At 47.5% G+C, this 21,880-nt stretch overlaps 1 protein-coding gene across 2 annotated transcripts in view; it reads right to left on the bottom strand.

Annotated features, from left to right (window-relative positions):
• The window catches only part of LOC122413084 (protein dead ringer-like), a 107,812-nt gene that overhangs the window by 59,567 nt on the left and 26,365 nt on the right, over positions 1 to 21,880 (bottom strand). Inside the window, exons 2-3 of one of the 2 annotated variants that reach the window (XM_043423195.1) lie at positions 10,960 to 11,166; positions 10,340 to 10,696 (exon numbers count right to left, since the gene is read on the bottom strand). In XM_043423195.1, coding sequence (XP_043279130.1) covers positions 10,340 to 10,696; positions 10,960 to 11,166 — 564 coding nt within the window. The remainder of the gene's footprint in view (positions 1 to 10,339; positions 10,697 to 10,959; positions 11,167 to 21,880) is intronic. The other variant, XM_043423196.1, reaches the window with a different exon arrangement.

Here is a 21,880-nt window from a genome sequence, read left to right as displayed (position 1 = left end):
TTCGGTCGCAACGAAATGCGCAACGAATTGGATCCAAGTAATGCATTCATTCGTTCGCGATATATAAGCGAGCGCGTATGTGCTCGTTTGAGTGCATACGCGTCCTGGTTCTCGGTGGCTCAAAGAATAAAAGGAAGAAATAAATTCACGGAGCATTGACGAGAGGACACGTTTTCTCGTTCTCTCGGTGTGCAGGCTTATATTTTCTCCCTTTCATATTGTTTTAGCGAATCATCGGTGCGCTGCGGCTTATTTTTGTTTCCTCGAACGTTCATAATGCTCCGAGCGTTTCATCTTTTATCGCTAATAATGAGGCTTTTGAGGCCGATTTATGCGAACGTTTCCGAAGAGTCGAACCTCCGGTTTTGTCTCGAATGAGAATTCGCGCGAGTCGCGATCGTCGGGAAAGGTGATCCCGATCAACGGTTGAACGAAAGCCGCGCTAAAATGGAGAGAAATATATCCTCCCGATTCAACGCGACCACCATTTACAAACGACGAGAGCAGCTGCCATCGCGCGCATGCATCCCTCATTACGCATTATATTCGCCGCAATTTTCATCGTCCGCGTTCACACACGCGCGCCTTTTCTACTTGTACGTGTCAATTCACGAGTGCGTTTAATCGCGTACGTATATACGCGAAAGCACGAGGGTTCCGCACGAATGTGTCTCCCGTAAGGTGGAAAAAGGACGAAGGATATCGGAGGTCTCTCGCTCCGCGCGGCTACTTCCTCAATTATCTTTGGATGAGACGCGGGGCGCGCGACGTTCGCTCGGGAGAGTTGAGCCCGGAGGGATCCACACGAGCAGGCCTTGGCATTGAGATATCTTTCTCCTTTTCATCCTTCCCGGCTCTCCCGACTCAACTTTTTATCCGAACAAACGAATATTACTGATTTCATTGACAATAACTACAAAGTCTGAGAACGAGAAGGAGACGCTGGCTTTCGTGACTTATTCGTTCGAGGGCTCTAGTCCCCCGGCGGACCGGATCGCGATTTAATACGAAAAAGCATAGAGTTATGAAGATTCATTGGGTTCTCGTGTTGAAAGGAAGCTTCCATTTTATTGTATCACGCACAACGAGAGCTTCCTCGCCACCCGTTTACAGCCGCTCCTCGAGGAATAAATATCAACAAAAAATTCATAATTCATAAGATACGAAGCGCGATAATTATCGTTAATTCTTCATTAGCATTCGCTTTACATTTTTCGTCGCTCTTCGCTTCACCGAATATATCATCCCGTTGAATGCGCAGCGGAACGAAAAGCACCGGAGAAAATATGATATCGAAGAGCTTAGAGTCCGAAAGCTCTAAATAAAAATAATCAAAAGAAAAGAAGGTTTCGCGCCGCCCCCCACCCACCCCCCCTGAAATAATGGCGATACGACACAATTGTGACAGGCTTCGCGACCCTCGCGCACGCGGAAAGACGAAAAAAAGTGTGCTCGGATCGATGGAGAATCTCTCGCGAGCAGTTTCCTTCATATATTATCCTCGTATAATCTTCCGATCGTAAAACTGACGTTTGAAAGATCGCGTCAGTCAAGATGGTATTATACGGTCATAGACATAATGCTTGCACACATATATAACAATATCCGTACAAGATATTAACGTACGCGGTGTATAATACCGAGGAAATGGAGACGTTGAATGGGTAAAAAGTTCGAGAGGTCAAGAGCAGTGGGAACGCGCGTACTGTAACATCATAGTACGCGCGCGCATAGTAACAATTGTAGGACACACATTTTTATTTTTCCTATGCACATATTCATACGTTACAAAGGAAAATAAAAAAAAAAAAAAATGCTTGCGGGGAATCACAAGCCGAGAGAAAATGGTATTGGTGCGAGGTCGTTTGAGTCGATCGTAAAAGAAAAGATGTGAATAAACTTTGAAGTCGTACACATCAGGGAAGCGACTTTCCAATGAGCAAGATTGTGTGAATCATTGGGGCTTGTGTAGAGACAATTTTTTCACTGAAAATAGAGAGTATTGTTTGCTGCCGAAAAATCGCGACTGTGGGAACGATGGGAAAAAAAAGAAGCGTAGAAAAAATTCTCGACGACTGCGGCGCAACCGCGCAACGATGTGGCGCAACCCTCGGGAATTATTGAGAATGCGATTGAATTCTTGGGAATGAAATCGATTTTCGAATTTGCTGAGATACAGTGAACCGGCGCGGGGCGGAAGAAAGAGCCGAAAAACGCGAGCGTTTCCAGCGCCAAGGATCGGGCGCGATTCGCTCAGACGAGTCCGGTACACGCGCGCGTACACGTAGAACGTCAACGAGACTGCAAGTACGCGGGGCACACATTCGTCTCGTGTATGAGTTTCTTGATGGATGAGCCGCGCGCGGAGCGCTCGTAATACACGCGAGATTCTATGCCACCACCTGCATACATTACAGCGGCTTCCTCTCCAAATGAAACGTATTGCACGCGGAGGTAGAACGACGCTGCTGGTATAAGTGCGTCGTGAATGAGAGTACAAATGGGACGTCGGAGATGCTCGACTATCTCGGTGCGCACGCACACTCGCCGTTGGGTCGATCCAGTCGAGAGCTGCATTTTCGTCAATGGATTTCGAGGAATAAAAAACCCGAGAGAAGTGAAAAAAACGGCATGTAATTGTGAAAGAACGTGCGCGACGAGCTCGCGACGCGAGGAAAAATGTCCTTTCCTCGTACTTAATATTCTTCTATGCTCCGTCAATGTGTGCGCGTTGGTCCGTTCCCGTGTGCCCCTCGTTTTCGAGGATGCGAGACGGTAATAGAACACTTGGGCAAGATTAATAACCGCCAGTCACCGCGGCAGCATGAAAATTAGCGGTGTTAAATCGTGTCGAGATAAAAGAAGCTCTCTGTAACGAGACAAAAACGAGACGTGTGTTCCTCGATCGTGCACTTCCACGTACGAGAATTTCTTTCCTCCAGGGGCGAAAGGACTCTCGTAAACGTGGCTGAATCAGCGGCGACACTTGCACTCGCATCGTCCATTGAAATTCAAATAATCCCGCGTATAAAGCCACACTCGTCGCATTGTTTCCGGTACCGAGAAAGCCTGCAAAGGGACAGCGAGGACGAAAAATTGATAGAGCACTGGAGGGGGACACGATTCCTCATAACGATTCTCATTTAACACGAAAAAAATGCCAGGCCCGATCTGATGGATCGGGCACGTTTTTAGAGATAAAAAAATTGTATCAAAACGTCGAAAGGCGTTAAAATCTTTGTGAGCGTTCCAAGAGGTCGAGGTAGCTCTTCGTATTCGTCCGAAGGATCATCCTAGGGAAGGAGGGGGGAGAAGCATTTATCATAATAGCGAGAAGTCGGCATCATTGTCCCTGAATAAATAAGAAATGAATGGAGAATCCTTTGATATGTTAACAGAGGTCAGAATATGTAATTCCTCTCGCGTCACGTATACGCGAGAGCGATCGGCATAATGGAGAGATCCCGTCCTCGAATTAGAGATTCGGTTACGCACAGAGAGAGACATTCATAGAGATAAATATATACATCAACGTCATACCGTGTGAATGGGAACAATAAAAATCTGTGATAGGTACGAAAGTGTGGGTTGAAGCGATTCAACAATCGGCTCGCGACCCGAGAATTCCGAGAGCACACTCGAACGAGGAAACCGCGAGTCGCGGGGAGGTGGGAGACGTTTGGAGACAAAAATAAAGAAATGCTGCTGGAAAAAAAGGCACCGAGTCGAGGCGAGAGCTAATTGGTGAAAAGGAATAAAGAAAATAAAAAAAAAAAAAAAATAGCGAGAAAACGGAAGCAAAGGCAGTCGTGTGTTGTGTGGAGCTACTTGAAAATTGCTGCTGCCTTTCGCGAATAGCCGGTGAAGGAGAGATCGCCGCGTGATAAAGTGCATGTCCGCGATGGAAGGGTGTGTAAGAGAGCGTAAAAACAAGAAAACTAACTTATTCCCCAAATCAATGAATCGCAGGCTTCCGCGAAGACGTGAGAAATCCGTTTAAAAAAGCTTCGATTTCCAGTAGCCCTCTGTATTTCTACCTGAGCCATCAATTCCGTTGACGCTTTCACAGCGCATCGGTATAAAGACGGACGAAAAAAATCCGAGAGCGAGTCGCAGCAGCAGGTGCGGAGTTCGCGAGTAAAAAAAAACATGCACTTGCAAACAAGCCGAAATTCAAGGCCCCTGCTCGCGACCCCTGGCCGAATCCCCAGAGTCGCATGCGCCCCTGCGTACCAAGATAACACGAATAGTGACCGGTGGAAAAAACTCGTAATAATAGTGATAAGATGTAGGTTGAGAATCGGCGTGAACGCGCAATCGTGGTTGGCGAATAAAAGAAAGAGAGCGAGGAGCGCACTGGCGATAAAGAGAAAAAGGGATAAGAAGGGAGAGGGAGGAGCAGCGTCGGTTGGCTCACCGGGTATGCCGTGCTGGTTTGCAGCTCGTCAATTTTACGATGGAAAAATCGGGGCGTAAAGGAAAAAGACGATGAGCCTACAACACGAGAGAGGAACTTTGAGAGGGATATTTGTAACATACAACTGGCACTCGTGTGTTGGCGTTCGTTCACATATATATAAAGCGCGTTTGCCGGTGTTGAGTTATATAGTACATCGACAACGAGCAAGTGAGGATAGCCTCCGCTCGTTGCTGCCGTTTCACCTCCCGTAAAATAGCTTTCAACGTCTATAGATGTAGCGCCCAGTAAGCACTTCTCCGTTTGCGGCTATTAGAGGCGTTTACTGCCTTATCCAATTATTGGACAAATACGTATAGCGAAGGGAGTGTTTTTGGTGGCGATTTCGAGAGCTGCTTATTCCCCGTGCAATTTTCATCTCCTCCCCCAGCGGATCGCGCGGCGGAGGATCATTCATTCGTGATTGCTGAAAAGGAGATCGAGCGAGAAGAAGCATAAGAGTCAAATTCTCTCGGTCCGAGGGCAAAAGAAATCGGGAAAAGCAGTCGCAGGTCGAAAGATCGATCGCGAGGCTTCCGCGCGCACCGATAAAAAATCGCGCGCACGCTACATCCAATCGGCTCGAGAGTAAAAGAAAAGAGTGCCCGTTTACACGCAAATTTTAGGCTAGTAAAAGTGAAAAAAAGAGCTCGAAAGAAGGGGCTAAAGTTTCCCGTACGAATAGAGACAACACGCTGAAAGAAATATCCGCGTAGCTTAAAACCAGCGACGACCGGCGCGCACCGATATGGCGAACCCCTTTTCTCCCCCGCTCCGCCTCACTCATAGAAACACACATACACATAAACTAGAGAGCGTACCGCGCGATCCTGTAGCACTATACTTTGGAGCCATTGTGAAATAACTCGTAAAGCTGCAAATTGCTGGCTATTTCGTTCCCATATTGTATGTACGTGTGCATCCTTCTCTATATATACATATATATACGCGCGATATTTTACCACCGGCTTCACCGGTTCGAATGTATCTTCCTATGTTACCGAATTACCGACGTCTCCCCCCCCCCCCCCCCAGCCAGCCCCTCGCCGCTGCATGCATATACATACGAAAATTTAATACGTATGCGAATATTATTCACCTGTGCGTGAAAGACATCGCGAGCATTGCGACTCTGTGGCGAATTTATACCTCAGCATCGTCCATGCCTTTTCCATGGACGTTGCTACCGTAATATAATGCATAAGTATGAAGCGTACACACACACGCGCGCGTTGGGAGGAGTATTTGTACACACGAGAATAGATATGCTCAGTTGCTACGTCACATATTTATATTGCAGCTCCGTGGAATATCGACGCGGCGTATATATGCGAGGCGGTTCAATTGACAGAGGCCATGCACCATTCGAGTCGAGCGTCTTTTTCATTCCTTCCTCGCGACGCGGTAACCCCCGCCCGGAAGCCTCGCGGCTTTCCCCTTTTCGCGCGCAAAACGCTCAACACTCGCTATCGGGCACTCCCGATCAGGAGAAAACACGCGGGGCGGACGAACATTATTTCTTGCTTTCCGAACAATTTTCAAGCGCGAGTGTGTACTGTTTGATGGAGAGCCGGTCTGCTCTTATCGATGTAATAATCCTAATGCATTGTCATCACGGCGCGATCGGCTGAATAGATAGGCGAGGAAATATCGAATTAAGGCCCGCGTTCCGCGGCGAATGCATTTTATATATTGGGCGAGTGGAAAATACAACGGTGCGGGGCTCTCGGTATTGGATGATGATTCTGGCAAAATGAGGTCGCACGCTCACCAGCAGCCTGGTGCACATTTGCACTTGGAGCTATCAAATCTTTTTGTTTCATTTATTAATAATATGGTCAAACTGAAGAAATGAATTTTGAAGTTTTTCAGACGCTTCATTTTCGTGGGTGCGGATTTGCACCAGTTTTAAGACAATTCGTTTTATTTCTTGATTCCTTTGCCAAGTGCGGTGCCGTTCGTCTATCGGTTCTCCCAACTTTTCGCTTTAGGTTCGGAAGGAGGGATCCATTGTCAGAAATCGCGATTCAAAATAAAGCGATGCGCGAGGGGTTCGCGAGATTTTTTTATTGTTTCGGGTCTTCCGTCCTCGTCCGCCCCAGGGGGGAGGAAATGGATGTTTGCATCCGATTGGAGCAGGCTCGAGGCAGAAAGGGGTTGACGAATGAAACCCCTTCGAGTGGCGGTGCCCTCCACGCCGATTTTTAAAAGCCCTCGGGGCCCGTGAAGCTCGAGCCTCTGGTCAGGGGGAGACTCGTCGTCGCCCCGTGGACGCGGTTATATCGTTGCACGGAGAGGAGCCCCCCCGCCGCGACCTCGTAAAGTCGAAAATTGCAGGATGGCGACGCTGCTCGAGCGATTGGACAAAAACTTGTGGCTGTGATTTTTTTGGAGTAATTCCACAGTCACGTGTGCTACGTTACTCGTGCTCGGAGCTTTTTTACCGAAAACCATTGGCAAATGTATTTTTCGAGTTTGCACGCTTTGCCGAGAGTTGAAAGTACGCGAAGCGCTCGCCCGATAACTTCGCGTAAATGAATCGTTTCGCTGAATATATTCGATGGGATTTCCATTGAGGCGAACCAGTTCATTGATATTGAACGATGCTAAGTTTTTCTTATCTTCGCACCTTCGCAAACACACACGCACACACACGAGGTGAAAAAAAAATGACATTGCAGACTCTGAACACACCGAACCCTCGAGACAATGCGGACAAGAATTTTCTTTTTCGTTGACTTTTAACGATTGGAATGCTCGCGAATGAGGCTCCGATTTACAGAGTCTCGCTCGATTCACCGACTATAACTCGAGGCTTAAATAGCCAAGCTGGCTGCTCAACGAAGAGCTTTTATTCCCCTTGTTCTTAAAACGCTTTAAAAAAAATGGTCGTTTCGCGCGGCGTGTCAAGTTTTGAGGCTGGATGACGCGTCGAATGCTCGCTTAAGCGCGTGCATAGATAGAGCGTGAATGTGGCCTTAGAAAAAGCTGTAAATTATATATTAAAATTTGAGGCCGATATTCGTCGGTACGAATTATCCTGATAATTTCCCGCCTACTTTTTATCTTCGAATGACTAACATTTCGATCAATTAGCACTACTAGTTTGCACTAAACGCATCGCGAGCGTCGTTTCCGTTACGAATGTTGCAAAGTAAATTAAAATAATTACGAAACAAAGTTCCAAGCCGCTATTATTATTTTCGTCAAAGAGACAGTGCGCTTCGAGCCTGAATCGGCGACGGCGCGCATTTCCGTTTGTTCTCTCCTTCACATATACAGTATAGTCTTCGAATGTTTGCTATCATATTTTCGACCTTCGTCCATCGCGGAGTATATTCGAATGCGCGTCTGTATACGTGTCCATAAAATACTCGGACGCTCGCGCGCGCGCACCGCTCGTTGCGAGAGTCTCCGGTATTCCATTTTCTTTTTTTACTCCTCGAATATAATATAGACGCTGGTTCATTACGTTCGGAATACCACGTAGAATCGTTTGCATATTGTTTTTATGTTTGTTTGTTTTTTTCTTCTTCTTTCTCTCCCCCCCCCCCCCCCCACCTCTCGATACTCGTTTTTTCACTTTCAACCCCCGTCGAAACAATGTGTCTCGAGCGCATTCGGCCGTGGAGAAAGAGAGGAAACAGGGGCAAGGCGGGGGGAGGGGGGAGATGAAAAAGTAAGCGAAACGAGGCATGATATACACGGGGATATTCATGCGTATATACTTATATATGCGAAGGAAGAGCTTACACACCGATGGGAATAATAAAATATAAAGAAACAAAGGGGCATGTGTGCCACGACGATGCGCGCACGGAGACGAACAAGAGCCAAGGATAAAGATTAAAGAGCCTGCAACAAGTACGCCCCCACGGGATGATGGATGCGATGCGGGAGACCGCGAGAAATGAGAGCTGAAAGCGGTGGTGAAGAGGGGGAGGGGGAGAGTAATCTCTAGAAGTTGCGTACAGCGTTTCTGATGCTGGCCTCTCCGGGTACTCTTTGACTTTGAGAGTGGGTGGAGCTTTTCATTTTCGTTTCTCGAGCGACTCGTCATCGTATAACGAACGTCAGAAGCGAAGGTTCTTACGATCGTAACCGATGCTCATTCGTACGTGCACACGCCGCGGAGCATCGAATAGTATTTGAGATAAAGTCCATCGAGGGCGATGGAACGACGCTGGCTGCGGCGAGTCGAGTGACGGTGGTTACGTCGCGACGGGATTGGGACTTGGAACAATGTCGGGGAAGTTTAGAAGAGGAGAGAAAAGTTGGGGGAGAGAGAGTAGAAAAATACTGATGAATCGGAGTGGGAATACGAGGGAAGGGAATTGTTGTTTTTTTCGGAGCTCATGACGTAGTTTCACTGAAATTGTCGAATGCTCTCGCGATGGGCGAACGAAAGATTCGAAAGTGAGTGTCGAGGGGGTTGGAAAGGAGAGCGAATGCCGCCAATCTAAATGTTAATTCCATACCACACCCTCCGTGGGGCGTAAAAGCGAAAAAGTTTTCGAGCAGGAAAGAATAAGGCATTTTGTTCGGCTGACGCGCGGCCTCTCGCGGTACAGAGCGGGAGGGGGGCAAGAGGGCCGGTGGCGCTCTCTCTCTTTTCATGCAGGATTCAACGCGGTAGCCCATCGCGAGCGATGGGGAAATGGGCAAAAAAAGGGCTTAACAAGGCCTCGATGCCCACGAGTGGAGAGTTTAACGTACTAATGCGTTCTCCACACACCGCGGGAGAGTAGCGCGCGCCCTCGCGAGATAAACGAGAGATTTGCCATTCTCCTGCAGGAGAAAAAGCCCTCCGCAGTCTCGCCTCCCTCTCCGGCGCTCTTTTTCAAGAATACACACACTCGCGTTATAGCGGCTTCGTACCACTCTGCCAACTTCGACCCTCCCTTCATCCACAAAGATATCCGCCTCGTAATTATCCCCTTCGAGTGTGCCAATTTCTGTTTGTGTCTTGTCCGTGTGTGCCGCGGTGTAAAAATCATAATTAGCTACCATTCATTGCATTAATTAAACTCCCGACACGTTTCGAGTGTAATTGGTGGGCCTTTTCGGTCAGTGCACACATGTCCACGCTCCCAGGATAAACCAATACTTTCAACCGGCGCACCGACACGTCGCAGCGAGAACGGCGCTTGCAAAAAATCTCCATTTTCCTTCGTCTATTATTCTCCTGCTTCTTTTTTTTCTCCTTGATGCACCGCACAAACTTTTATCAAAATCGAGCACGACGAACAGCGATTCAAGAGCGCACGCCAAAAATTGCCCAAAACAATTGGACTAAAACAGGGTGTCTAATTTTTACCCGAACAGAAATTTCATGACTTTTAAGGCTTTTTAACTCAAGGAACAGGAATTTTTCATGACTTTTCTTATCGTTCTGATACTTTTTATTTATCTTTTAATTATAAAAAAATTCAATAAAAATAACAAAGAAATGATATTTTATTTTGAAATAAAGAATCTTTTTTTTCTTACAAACTATTCATTCGATATTCGTTTTTATATCGATGACGAGTATTGACGAACCAGACATTGTCGCCACCCCGCGAATTTTGAAATCATGTTGAAGAAAACCAAAAAATCGACAATGACAATGAGCGTTGCAGAGATCTTAAAAAATCAGGTTGTTTGGTAATTTTTCATGACATTTAATGATTTTTTCAGGTCCGAGTGTAATTTCATGACATTTAAGAATTTTCATGACTTTTCAGGTCGTTAGAGACCCTGTAAAAAGACCCCGCGTCTCGTTTCGAAATTCTTTCCGTGCAGTATTTCGAAGGTGATAAAAAAAAATAAATAAATAAATAAATTTAAAAAAAAAAAAGGATCGAATAAAATCTACGAAAAACAGACAATTTGTTTACTTGCCTGACGCACCTGTTTGAACTGCTCCTCGAAGCTCCAGCTCGTCTGTTGTTGGTGGGAATTGGACGAATTATTTTGGGAATTGTGTCCGCCGGGATCGCGAACGTCGCTGCTGTTACGGGCGCTACCCTGAGACGATTCGCTCGAGTGGGAGCTCGCGGATGACGTGAGGGCATTGCCGCCGGGTCCGCCGGCGCCCGTTCCACCCCCGATTTGTTGATGACTGTTGTGAGAGTTGTGCTGAGGCGTGAGAAAAGCAGCCGGTGGTGGAAACGAGAATGGCAAATTGAAATTGCCGCTGCCCATTGCCGCCTGGAGGGCTTCGAGGCCGCTCTTGTTGCTCAGAATATCCATGTCGTTCTGATCGACCAAATCGAGAAGAAAAATCGTTTTTTTACCCCCTCATTTTCCCAAAATTCTTCATCGAGATTCCACGCGAATAGCAGAAAACGCCGAATTCATGAGAAACCCCAAAAATTCTTGATCGTATGAAAGCGAGCAAAAGTGAAAACGAGCGTTTCGATAAATCGATAAACAAAGAAAAGAAAGAAATAATAATTGAGGATCGAAAGGAATCGCTTCGGATTTTTCGAAATCGAAAAATCGCCTCGCATCGAACTCACCTCCATTTTGAGCTTGGACAAGAAGTGTGGAGGGTGATTGGCCATGAGGCTGTTGAGATGTGTCAAAGGTGTTGGCGTAGTGGCATGACCGGAAGTGTTATTTTCCGAGGAAGAATGATTGTTCGCTTGCAGTGGTTGCTGAGGCAATTCTTCGCCGCTTTCCTCGTCCTGGAGATCCGGATCCGAGAGATCCTCATCCTGATGAGACTGTGACGACGGGGGCAAAGAATAAGATAAAAAATGAGTTTTTCATGCCCTCAAGAAAATCCGGTCAACATTTTGTTTCGTTGAGTTCGTTCGCGAGCTTCATTTATATTGATCATTCTCGTGGCCCCGCGCGTGAGCAGAAGGAATATTTTCATGTGATTGCCTCGCCATTCTGGCTCATAATGAAACAATATGGTTATACGCAGAGGCATAAACTATGTAAATGATCGAGAATAAGTAGCAATTAGGCTTACGCAACTGCGAGTGTAACAATTTGCGACTGTTCGTAATCGCGGATAGGCAAAGTGCTGGTTACGGCGAACACAAAAAAAAAGGAAAAAAGGTAAGCAAAAAACGTCATTCGGTCGATCGATAATCGCGATAAATTGGACGATTAAAAGATTCAAGAAACTCTTTTATTGGCCTGCGTGAAATCGTAACGCCGGCAAAATCCGAGGCGTTTGCAGCGGCGGTTAAGAGAGGAAAAAAATAGCTTCGGGGAATATGCTGCGCGTGTGTATCGAGATGTGACATAGAAAAACGAATGAAACTGTTTCGTCGAACGAGTCGTTCGCGAGGCCTGTGCACTGAGCAATCTCGCTTCGATATCCTGCTCGCAGGGGAGCTCGAAACTTTCATTATAATCACGCGTTCTCGTTGCAACAACCGCGTTCGACAGCACCCACACGGGCGCTTCGAAGAGTGCGCAACGATGTTTGATCGTCGCGCGAGCTTTTTTAAGCACGTGCGACAATATTTACGGACGCGTTGAAGCAAAATGTGAAAGAGGCGAACCCGGCAACGAGGGATCGTGGAATTCCGTGCAAACAAAAGGAGACAGATTTTTGTGGATCGTCTTCCTCGATAAGCACACGAGGAAAATTGATAAATAAACGGACAGAGACGAGCGGTAAGCGCGATCGATGAAATCCACACGCTGCATTTTTTCATCGTCCTGATCAATCTCCGGGGAGACAAAGGACGGATGAGAGGAGAAGGGATAAAAGGAGAGAAAATAAAAGTCAAGATTGACCGCGCACGCGGGGGTGGTCTTTGAGCGCCTCGCACACATTTGTCGAATGACAAATAGACGAGACGAAGCGGCAGGAGAAGAACTGAGAGAGGGTCGGAGAGAGAAGGACGCTGCGGTCGATCGTCGGTGGCTCATGCGGGCGAAAGGCCGAATGAATGAATATCGAAGGTGGGAGCGAGAGGAGGATGGAGCCGGATCGGTCCGAGGGGTCCGGAGCGATGCACGAGAGCTTGTAACGCACCCGCGATCACCAGGTAAGAAAAAACTTGTCACTTCTGAGCAAACAAGTGGGCGCGGTGTACGAGCCGGGCGGTGTGTGACTTTCCATTGCGTCTTTCGAAAGCTTAAAACCTGCTCAGCGTCTATGGCGGTATTCACAAAAGAAAACGAGAAGAAATAAATACATAAAGGGGAGCCACTTTTTCCACTAGTGGCTCTCCAAAATATTAGCCTCCGGCCCCGCGAGCATCCCCGATGCACCTGAATCCACAAATTCGACGTTTCATTCAATCCTCTCATCGATGCGATTTCCGAATTGACAAAACAGTGGAAGCTTATTTTCAGGACAAAGCCAGCCTTCGAGATTCCGAGGCTACCGCGCGAGCTTTCGTTGACTCATCACTCGATTTGCTCGAATTTCAAGAGCCAGGGATACGCCGCGGATGAACAACACTTTGAATGAGCGTCAAGAAACAAAAAGAGTGAGACGAGCAGCGCAACGATGCGAACTTGGGGAAAGTGTCAGCCCGCGCATTGAAGCCCATGGAACGAAAAAAATTCGACATTTGTGCGGGGGTGCAGAATAAAAAAGTGATTCCCCGAGTGCCCGAGGATCGTGACCGAAAATGAATATAGAACGGGGATTCGAAGGACATTTTTAATCCCTCCATCAATTTCCTTTGCCCGTCCCAAACTTTTAAATGCGCGTCCCATCGTCGCGATGGAATTTCGCGAGCGGCGCTCGCCTCCTCATCCGATTAATGGTGCACACGCCTTTATCGTTAATATTGTGTGTGCGTTGCTACGATAAATAAACGAAAAGGGGGCCGCGGGGCGGATGAAAAAGGTAAGAAAAATAATAAGGTAAGAGAGCGAAGGTACACGCTCGAGATGGAACCCCTGGGGAGTTCCCACGTGGAGGTCACCACGACTTGATCGCGCGGCGTGTGTGCGAGCTCCGAGATATCAAATCTCAAATGGTCCGAGTTTCGTTCACGCGCGTCAATGCACAAACGTATTGGGCACTTGACAATAAGAATCGGCCGAAATAATCGCGGTTTTACGACCCGATCTTTGGGCAGAAGCATCAGAAAATGGTGACAGTCCAAAAGCAGGATCGAAAAAGTATCGAAAACGATCTTTATGTGAATGTGATTTTTCCATTATGTCAAATGAAATATTGATGGAAAGAAAGGTTGGATATAAGAGCTGCGAACGACGACGATATTTGTCGATTCAGGCCAAAATATTTCGATGCGTATCGCGACGTGGATCGCCGTATATCGATCGTGGGCGCAGAATTAAAATTCTCGAGAGCGTCTATGATAGAGTGGGCTCTGGAGGCATTGGCGTGTCTCTCTTCATCTCCGGAGGTCGGATCGATCGATTTAGATCGGCAAGAGATTATTCTAATACAGCGCTTCACCACAATATATTTATAATGTTATATGTATGAAGAGATATACAAGTTTTGTTATGGCTTGTCCCCCGATCGTAAATGCCCTTTGGCATAGATTTATAGACTCGGATGATCGGGCATTGTCGTTTCTCCAATGCCCATAAATACGAGAGCGTTGGTAATGACGTCACGTTGAGCCGGGAACGCGTATAATACAGCACACTAAATTTAATATCAAGCTCATCTCTCTCCGCGGAGCGACCAATTGAATTAATGAGATAATCGTATTCGAATAATCCTTCGATCTGATGAATATATTTATAAGGTTTTAACAAAACGCGAGCGAGTTTATTCGTCGCTGGAGTTTTCAAAAACGAGCTTCTCGAGACTCGTTTCTTCACGAGCGCTTTTTCGACGATCCAATTATTTTCTATTCGAAACCAATTTTCGTGCTGGTATTCACTCCGGAATGAAGCTCTGAAAACGCATCACATTTTCACGTCGCTTCGTCACTCGATAAATACGCTTTGAGTGGGAATCGACGAAAGGGGGTGAATCGTAAATTTTACGAGTATGAGTGTTGTACACGTATAGGACTGACATGAGTCCCATGTGCTCTCGGTTGTTGAACGTCGTTGCCGCGTGTGTGCCAGATGACAGGCCGCACGAGGACTCTCCTCGGCAGGCGAATATCTAGTTGCCCTCCCTCCTTCTCTCTTTCTGGCTCTTTCTGTCTTCGATTCAGGGACGATGAGCAGGAGCAACAACGAGAGAGGGACTCTTCGTACTTGCAGTCGCAAGAAATCGATTCCCGAGACATTAAAAGCAATAAAAATTCAATATATCCACGGTGCATTTCGTCAGATTCGTGTGTGCAGTCACACATCGCCGAGGCGAAATGAGGTCTGAAAACTATAGAATTTTTATCGAAACGATTCTGCCGTTTCCAGGGTCGAAGTTCCCTCGAAAAGCAGTGTTCGTTCTCGATTAAAAGACAAAGATTTCTAGAGCCGAGTGAGATGCGAGCTCGAATAGTAAACAAACATAAGTTTCGGGAGGAATATGTCTCGATTCGAAGTCCCCAGCGGTATCCACGATTCGCCGTGATCTCGTTCTCATAAACGCGGTGGACGAACGCGTATAGTAAAAAATATATTTGTATGTATACATAGCGAAGATTTGCGGGCGGGAGTATAGAGTTCCTGGAAAGTCCCGGTGGCGATCTCCTTAAGATATTTATAACTGAGCGTTGTGTGGGAACGAAGTCAGACGAGGGAGAGAGAGAGAGAGGGAGAGGGGGAGGGGGGGTCGAAGACGATGGCGCTGTACTGTGGCTGTTGGTGCTTGCAACGCCAGATTTAATTAATGACCCGCCGAGTTTGATCTGCCCGCGCTGCGCGCGGGCGCGAGCATCTCATCCTGCGGAGAGGTTAAATACGCGCGTTATAGAAAACTCTCGAGCCCTTCGCACTTTCGGATTTCTCTTACCGCGGCGGGGACGGGAGATCGTCGCGGGCGTTATTTCTGTCCCTCAAACTCGGATATCGCATCTTTTGCGCCCTTTTTCTCTCCCCCAGACTCTTGCCAGAGAAACAAAAACAGAGAAAGCGACTCCTCTGTGTGTGAGAGAGAGAGAGAGGAAGAGACGCGAAGACGTCGCTCCTCTCCCTTCTTCTCTTTTATTGTCGAGGTTATAAAGCCGGAGCTCTCGCGCGCCTCGAATGCTCTCATCGCTCTCGTTGCACATCCCCGGACGTTTTATACATGCGGTACATGAGAATTTTGACCCGAGATAAAACGACGGGATGAGAAAACGGAAGAGGGGGGTTCCTTCTCGACCGGGGGGGCCCTCCCAACGAGAGACAAATGCCCACAAGCGTTTTGCCATTTCGTGAACATCAGGACATTCGTATGATCCACCACTCCGACTACCAGACCCATATACATCGGTTCGCGTCGTTATACACACATATAAATAAATTTATACATCGCATATATATTTATATACGGTACGAAGCGAATTGCCACCGTGAAGAACCGTTTCGCGAGCGACTCCAAAGCTCGGTGTACACAAACCACATTTTCCTTCGCGCGAAGAATTCTCCCTGGTTCGTTCGCGCCTCGTTCGCCGATTATCTCTCCGAGTGAAATGCGCGTGTATGTAGGTACGCGCGTCTTTGTATGAGTGTGCGTGTGTACATGCTAGAAGCTCCCGCGACAGCGACACGAGTTATTTCGAACTTGACCCACATTTATTATTCCCTCTCTCTCTCTCTCTCTCTCTTTCTCCGACTCGTCTCTGCGATTTTGCCACTCTCGAATCTTGTCTGCTCGCCTCGATGTGATTTATCAATATTTCTATGAATCATTTCATTTTATTCTGTGAGAGGAGAGTTTAATCGCAGTCGAAAACATTGGGAAGGGATTGATTCAACGATTATTTTTTTTTTTAATTGAACGACGAATTACGACATTGCTGATGTCGGCAACGAATCGAGGGGTCATTCTCGTTCGTGTTTACGGAGGCCGTTCATTCAGGACTGGTGATAAGTCAATTTGAGCCAAAAGAAACAACGAGTACTTTCAACCCGTTTGACGTAATCCACGTGTCCGCAAAGTACCGAGCCAATTATTTGAAAATTTGCCGCCCGAGGAGAGAATGACAAAGTTGCTGTACCGAAAATAAGGCCGAAAAGGCGATGCGAAGTCTCGGAAGAGGAGAAAAGAAAAGCGGCAGAAATAAACAAACAGAAATTCCTTGATGAAATCTGTCTAATGGACGTTAAAATTTAATCGTGTAATCAAACGAAATTTCGTTTGAAGCCGGGGGATATTCGCATAGAAATAAACGAAATTGGCCCGAATTATAAATAGTTAGACTCGTAAATGTAAGATCGGAGTATTTGCACGACGTGTGTAAGGACACACGAGACATCTCTTATTCTCTAGGGAGGAAGAGTGTGGCCGGGGGGCGGGGAAGAGGGCGAGGGCGAGGGGCAGCGGGGAGTCTGAGAGCAATATTAATAGCGTGGGTGGATGCCAGAGCTTTCGTGTAAGATATTGTTAGAACTTTGGGGCTGGCGGAGATCTTGAGAGAGGGTGTACGAAGAGACAGTAAGAAAGAGAGAAAGAGAGAGAGAGAGAGAGAACGCGCAGTTCTTTGCTAATGGGGTTTTAATGACGGCCAGCTGTCCGTCCGTCACGGACCTTTAGAAAATCACTGCGATGTATATTTCTGTATCGGCTTGCATCGCTCGTACGATCAGATATTCCTCTCATTCTAACGATATACACGCAAATATAGATAGAGCGAGTGCGGCAAGCATTGAGAACGAAGCGCTGAGATCGTCGTGGCTTGGCAGCGATAATTCGAAACGTCACAGAAATATTGCGAATGCGTAATTGTTTCAGCCCTCAATTCCTCATTTCTCGGGCTTGTTGTACCCATTAAATAAACGATTATCGCCGAAAATATAATCTCGTCGTCGCGTCCTCGGAGCCCTGGGATCGAACGAGGGATCCTTCCAAAGTATCCTACGCGGATAATTCGCTCCGGTGGCACCTTGAGCCACCGCGGAACTTCGGGGAAGACGAGCATTTTTTTGTTCACTCAATTAATTTTTTTCGCAAAATGCAAGTTTTTTTTAGAGTGGCCGACGAACAGAGACGTCGATCTGTGCGACGGGGGAAATATTTGAGATTTCCCGCCGAGGATCGAGAAAAGATTGAAGCATTCGTTCCGGGTCCAAGGATGATTCAACGGGCGGAAGATTTAATCTTGTTTGCAGGCATAAATTAGCCGATTATTTATGGCATCGGGCGGGACGGACGCGGAGGAGCGAATTTTCCGAAAATGCCTGAGAGCCGGGAGAGGAGGAGCGCTTTTAAACACCTTGAGGTAGATTGACACGAACGGGCGGCGAGAAGCGATGTATGATTCCGGAATTAAAATAGGAGCAGGAGAAGAGAGGGGGAGAGAATTTCTAACGCAGACGAAATGTCACTGACGCCCACGCTCTCATCAAGCTCTAGAGCATGTACATGCGATCGTCGCAGCTGATACAACAATAAAGCGAATATATGAGCGCAGATATTACGAAACGCGGAGAGTCCCGCTCGCTCGCGGGGAGAATTAAACTCTGCTGAATTTCAACTCGAGATTCGTTCGACCGCTTAATCTCAAATGCAAGTTCAACGAAAACTAATCAAAAGGACAAACTTTCAAGATTGTGTAAACAAATAAAATTTTCTTATAGGAAAATTTTCATTATTGGCTCGAACGTTGCTCGTGTGCCGATAGAATTTGTAGAAAAATCATCGCAGAACCTAAAAGCTACCTTACGGACGAAAAAGTACAAGAAATAAATCATTTTTACCGCCATTAAAAAAAAAAAAAGCAAATTTTTCATTCGCCCAATGAACTTCGAAAGCAAAAAATCAGAAGAAGAATCTTGAACCCGGCACGTTTACCGTCATAAAATTACTACTCTTCGCCAGAAGCGGCGTACAAAAATATGGAATCGTCGTGGAAAGTCGTTGGAGAGAGTGCCGGAGCGAAAATCATGTTTTTATTATCCGGGAAATCCCCGATCTTGATTTCTCAAGAATTTCGTCCCTTGCGAAGAGAGCAAAAGATGGATTTTGTAAGCGATGCAAGCATCGCAAAAGGGCGGGGAGGGAAGAGCGTCTTTGTTTCCTGCGTCCCCCCTGTATAAGACCTTGAGCAAGCAATCCGTGCTGTAAGATCGGACCTGAGGATCGTCCAAAAGGCGAAGAAGAAGAAGAAGAAGAAGAAGAAGAAGAAGAAGAAGAAGAAGAAGAAGAAGAGGAAGAAGCAGCGGAAAAGGCCCAGATCCTTCATTCGGGTCATTTCACAAATACACGCGAGCCCACCGCTCTCACACCGACGCACTTTTCGATCCATTGGGACGGCACGGACGCGAATACGGACGAAAACACAAGCGCACGAGAGCCCTAAAACTGTTGAAACCATCTGCCGACCACGTGACAGGAACCTCTCGTTTCAAAAAGTCATTGCATCTCTTTTTGTCGCACTCCGATTTCTTCGTCTCGATACTAAATAGCCAAGACTAAATTTTCCTACGATTTCTTGGCCTCGAAATCTTCTATATTGGAGGAAAGCCTTAAAATCCTTCGGCTCGCTATGCCCACATTATAAATACATGCGCATCCATCGAAAGACTTTTCCGCGTGCATGTGCATTTGTGTGCTTCGAGCGACGACGATTTATCCCAAGATTCGTAGAATTTACTTGGGGTGCTACGCGACAGAGATTCCCTGTCGTTTTCGGTTTATCGGTGACGTCTGCGGGGACGTAGTCTCACTGCGGAGTGTCAGCCAAACGCGGTAAGGGCTCGATCCCTAATAGACGGAGCCCTACGAGTCCGTCGAATTGCGTCCTTTTACTTCTCAGCGTTAGTGACACCTATATATACGACATTCCACATCCGATCGACCGGGCTCCAGCCCTCGTCAGGACGTTAATGACTGTGGAGCGTTTGAAAATCCCGAAGGAGCGTAAAAGTTAACGAATCTTCGTGTTGAATCGAGTGGAGTGACATTTGCGACGAGGATTCGATGGAAAAGGGTACGAATATTGGGAAAATACGTCCAATTAGGTAGATTCGTATTCGAAATGAAAAGTGTTTTGGTTTTCGTGCAGGTGCGAGAACGTTTTGTTATCGTTCGTCTTGGGTCGCCCGCAATCCCCGTCCGGCTTCTCGGTATCAGGAAAGCCGAAAAGAAAAACCGGTCGCATTCCTCGACTCAAACTGACGGAATAATCGCGTAGCGCACTCACGACTTTGTTTCCACCATTTTCGCTGCAGCTAAGAGAGAGCCAAGGATTTTAGTCCGCGTGAAAAGTGTCGGTGGATTTGGAGCTGGAAGTAAGGATGACGAGATAGTTTTAAGGCGGTGGAGAGGAAGAATGGAAAGTCGCGGAGGATAAATTGGCGGCGAGAGAGAGAGAGCGGAAGTAAAGCAATTTGGGAGTACGTGGACGATGATGAAATATGTAAAAGGTGGTGAATTTTTTATTAGCGAAAAAGGACGAAGAAGGCAAAAGGAAAAGAGTGTCGAGCCCTTTCAGCGAGTCTGCGCCGGGTGGTGAAGAGAGAGCCGCTATGAAAATGAGGCTCCTCATTTCCTGTCTCTTCTTTCGCGGCGTTTGTGTAGTTTTGCCCACGCGGGACAGCAGCGCCGTGGGAGTGTCGAAGCGAAAAGAAAGGAGAAAATTTCGAGGTAGGAAGAAGAGAAAAAAGCGCGATCCGTTCGTAGAGTGCGAAAGGGCGACGGGCCGTCTAGCTCGCGAGAGTGTCGCGATCTCAACCTATCATTAGCGTGATAAACGCGTGGGTGCTTTCGTTGTCACGCGTGCGTTTGCCGCGCAGCGCCCCCTCGGAGCAAGAAAAAAGTAGGATCCCGCGCGGTGCGTGAGAGCACGCGAGAAAGATGCTGGGAATGGGACACGGCGCGACTGTGGAATCTCGAGGAGTTGCGAGTTTAATAAACGGCGGTATATGCGTTTACGGAATGATTTTGAAAATGTCGAGAAACGTTAGAAATAAGCAAACGCGGAGGGGAAAAAACTCATCCTTTTCGCAGTCGCAAATCGGGAGCTCGATCCTCTGCTCGTGCGCGTTCACGTTAAATTGGCGTGTCCCAAGGCCGCCCGCGGATTTGGAAGAGAGCCTCTGCTCCAGCGAGGGACAAGACACCGAAAGCCGCGACGCCGCAGAGAGAGAGAGAGAGAGAGAAAGTTGGCAGAGGATGAGATGATCGCGTGTCCGATCGAGTAGAAAACTCCGGGAGCCGGGGAGACGGTGTCTCTTTTCAGCTCCCTGCGCGATGAATAATCCTCGGCCGAATTCATCTCGGGGGCTCGCACGAGAGCAGCGTACGATCTAAAGAATCTTTCGAAAGGTTCTTACGTGTGTAAAAGGACGACTAGAGGAAAAAAATGGCGCGGGAGAGAGCGAGAACGAGAACAGGAGCACGATGTCTCTCCCAGTCCCGAAATCGGCCGCCCCCGCGTGACCGATTATTTAACATTAATTTAATGATACGTCGCGAGGCAAGGTATACCAAAAATTCTCGTCTAGGAGATGAAACGTCACGAGAAACGCCACACACCTATCGAGACGGATCTGCCCGCCGAGATTCTCATCGCGCGTTAACCTTTTTTTCACTTCTCGGAATAATATCATTCTGCAACCTCTTGAGGAAGCTCTACTTTCAAGGCGCGATGCAACGGCAACGAATAATCTGCATGAACCTCAATAATAATTTAAATCCCTTCAAATGAAATTTCACCGTCATAAAAAACTTTCTCAACAATTAATCGGCGCCTGCATCATCCCAAATCCTCGTCGGTCCATTTTCTCCGTAGCTTTCTGTCAAAAACCGGCGATTTCCCGATCCCCGTCCCCGTTGCCCCCCCGGCAGAGCTCCGAATTTCGGGTTTCCTCGTCGAGTGCCCACGTCATACCGCGCGAGAAAGATTGTCGTACGGCGAGGATGCGCGCATGCACACGCATCGTCGCCGCACAGCATATCGGGAGGCGGAGGAGGGAAAAAGCAAGATTTCTACGCGCCTATATATAAGAATAAACCGCGAAGGGAGGTATTCGCGACTAACGCAATAAACGCGCGTGGCGATAATATTCCGAACAATAAATATCGAGATGTAAATCCATTGGCAAAGGCGACGTCGGGCATAAATCAGGTGCCCTGCGGCAGCGGCGTCGGCAACGGCGGCAGCTTCAAGTCTCCTTTTTCCATGCATGCGTGCGCGCACACATGCGCGTGCGTTTATCCACGTGCGTGTGAACATCCGATACGTCCATCCCGCCGGTTTCACGTGCGTTTCGTTAGACCCGGCGTACCAGCAGCTAAACGCACACCGGAGCGCTTCGCGCACTCACACACACACACGCGCGCGCGCGCGCGCGCGGAGACGTCACAAATATATAGAAAAATGCGAGTGCTACAAATGTGTGCATTCATGTACAACACAGGGATGTATAACCTCGCAGAGAATC

Source organism: Venturia canescens, chromosome 7 (genome assembly GCF_019457755.1).
Source record: "Venturia canescens isolate UGA chromosome 7, ASM1945775v1, whole genome shotgun sequence".
Lineage (NCBI taxonomy): Eukaryota > Metazoa > Arthropoda > Insecta > Hymenoptera > Ichneumonidae > Venturia > Venturia canescens.
Note: the sequence above shows the minus strand (reverse complement) of the source record. Positions and strands in the feature narration are given on the sequence as shown.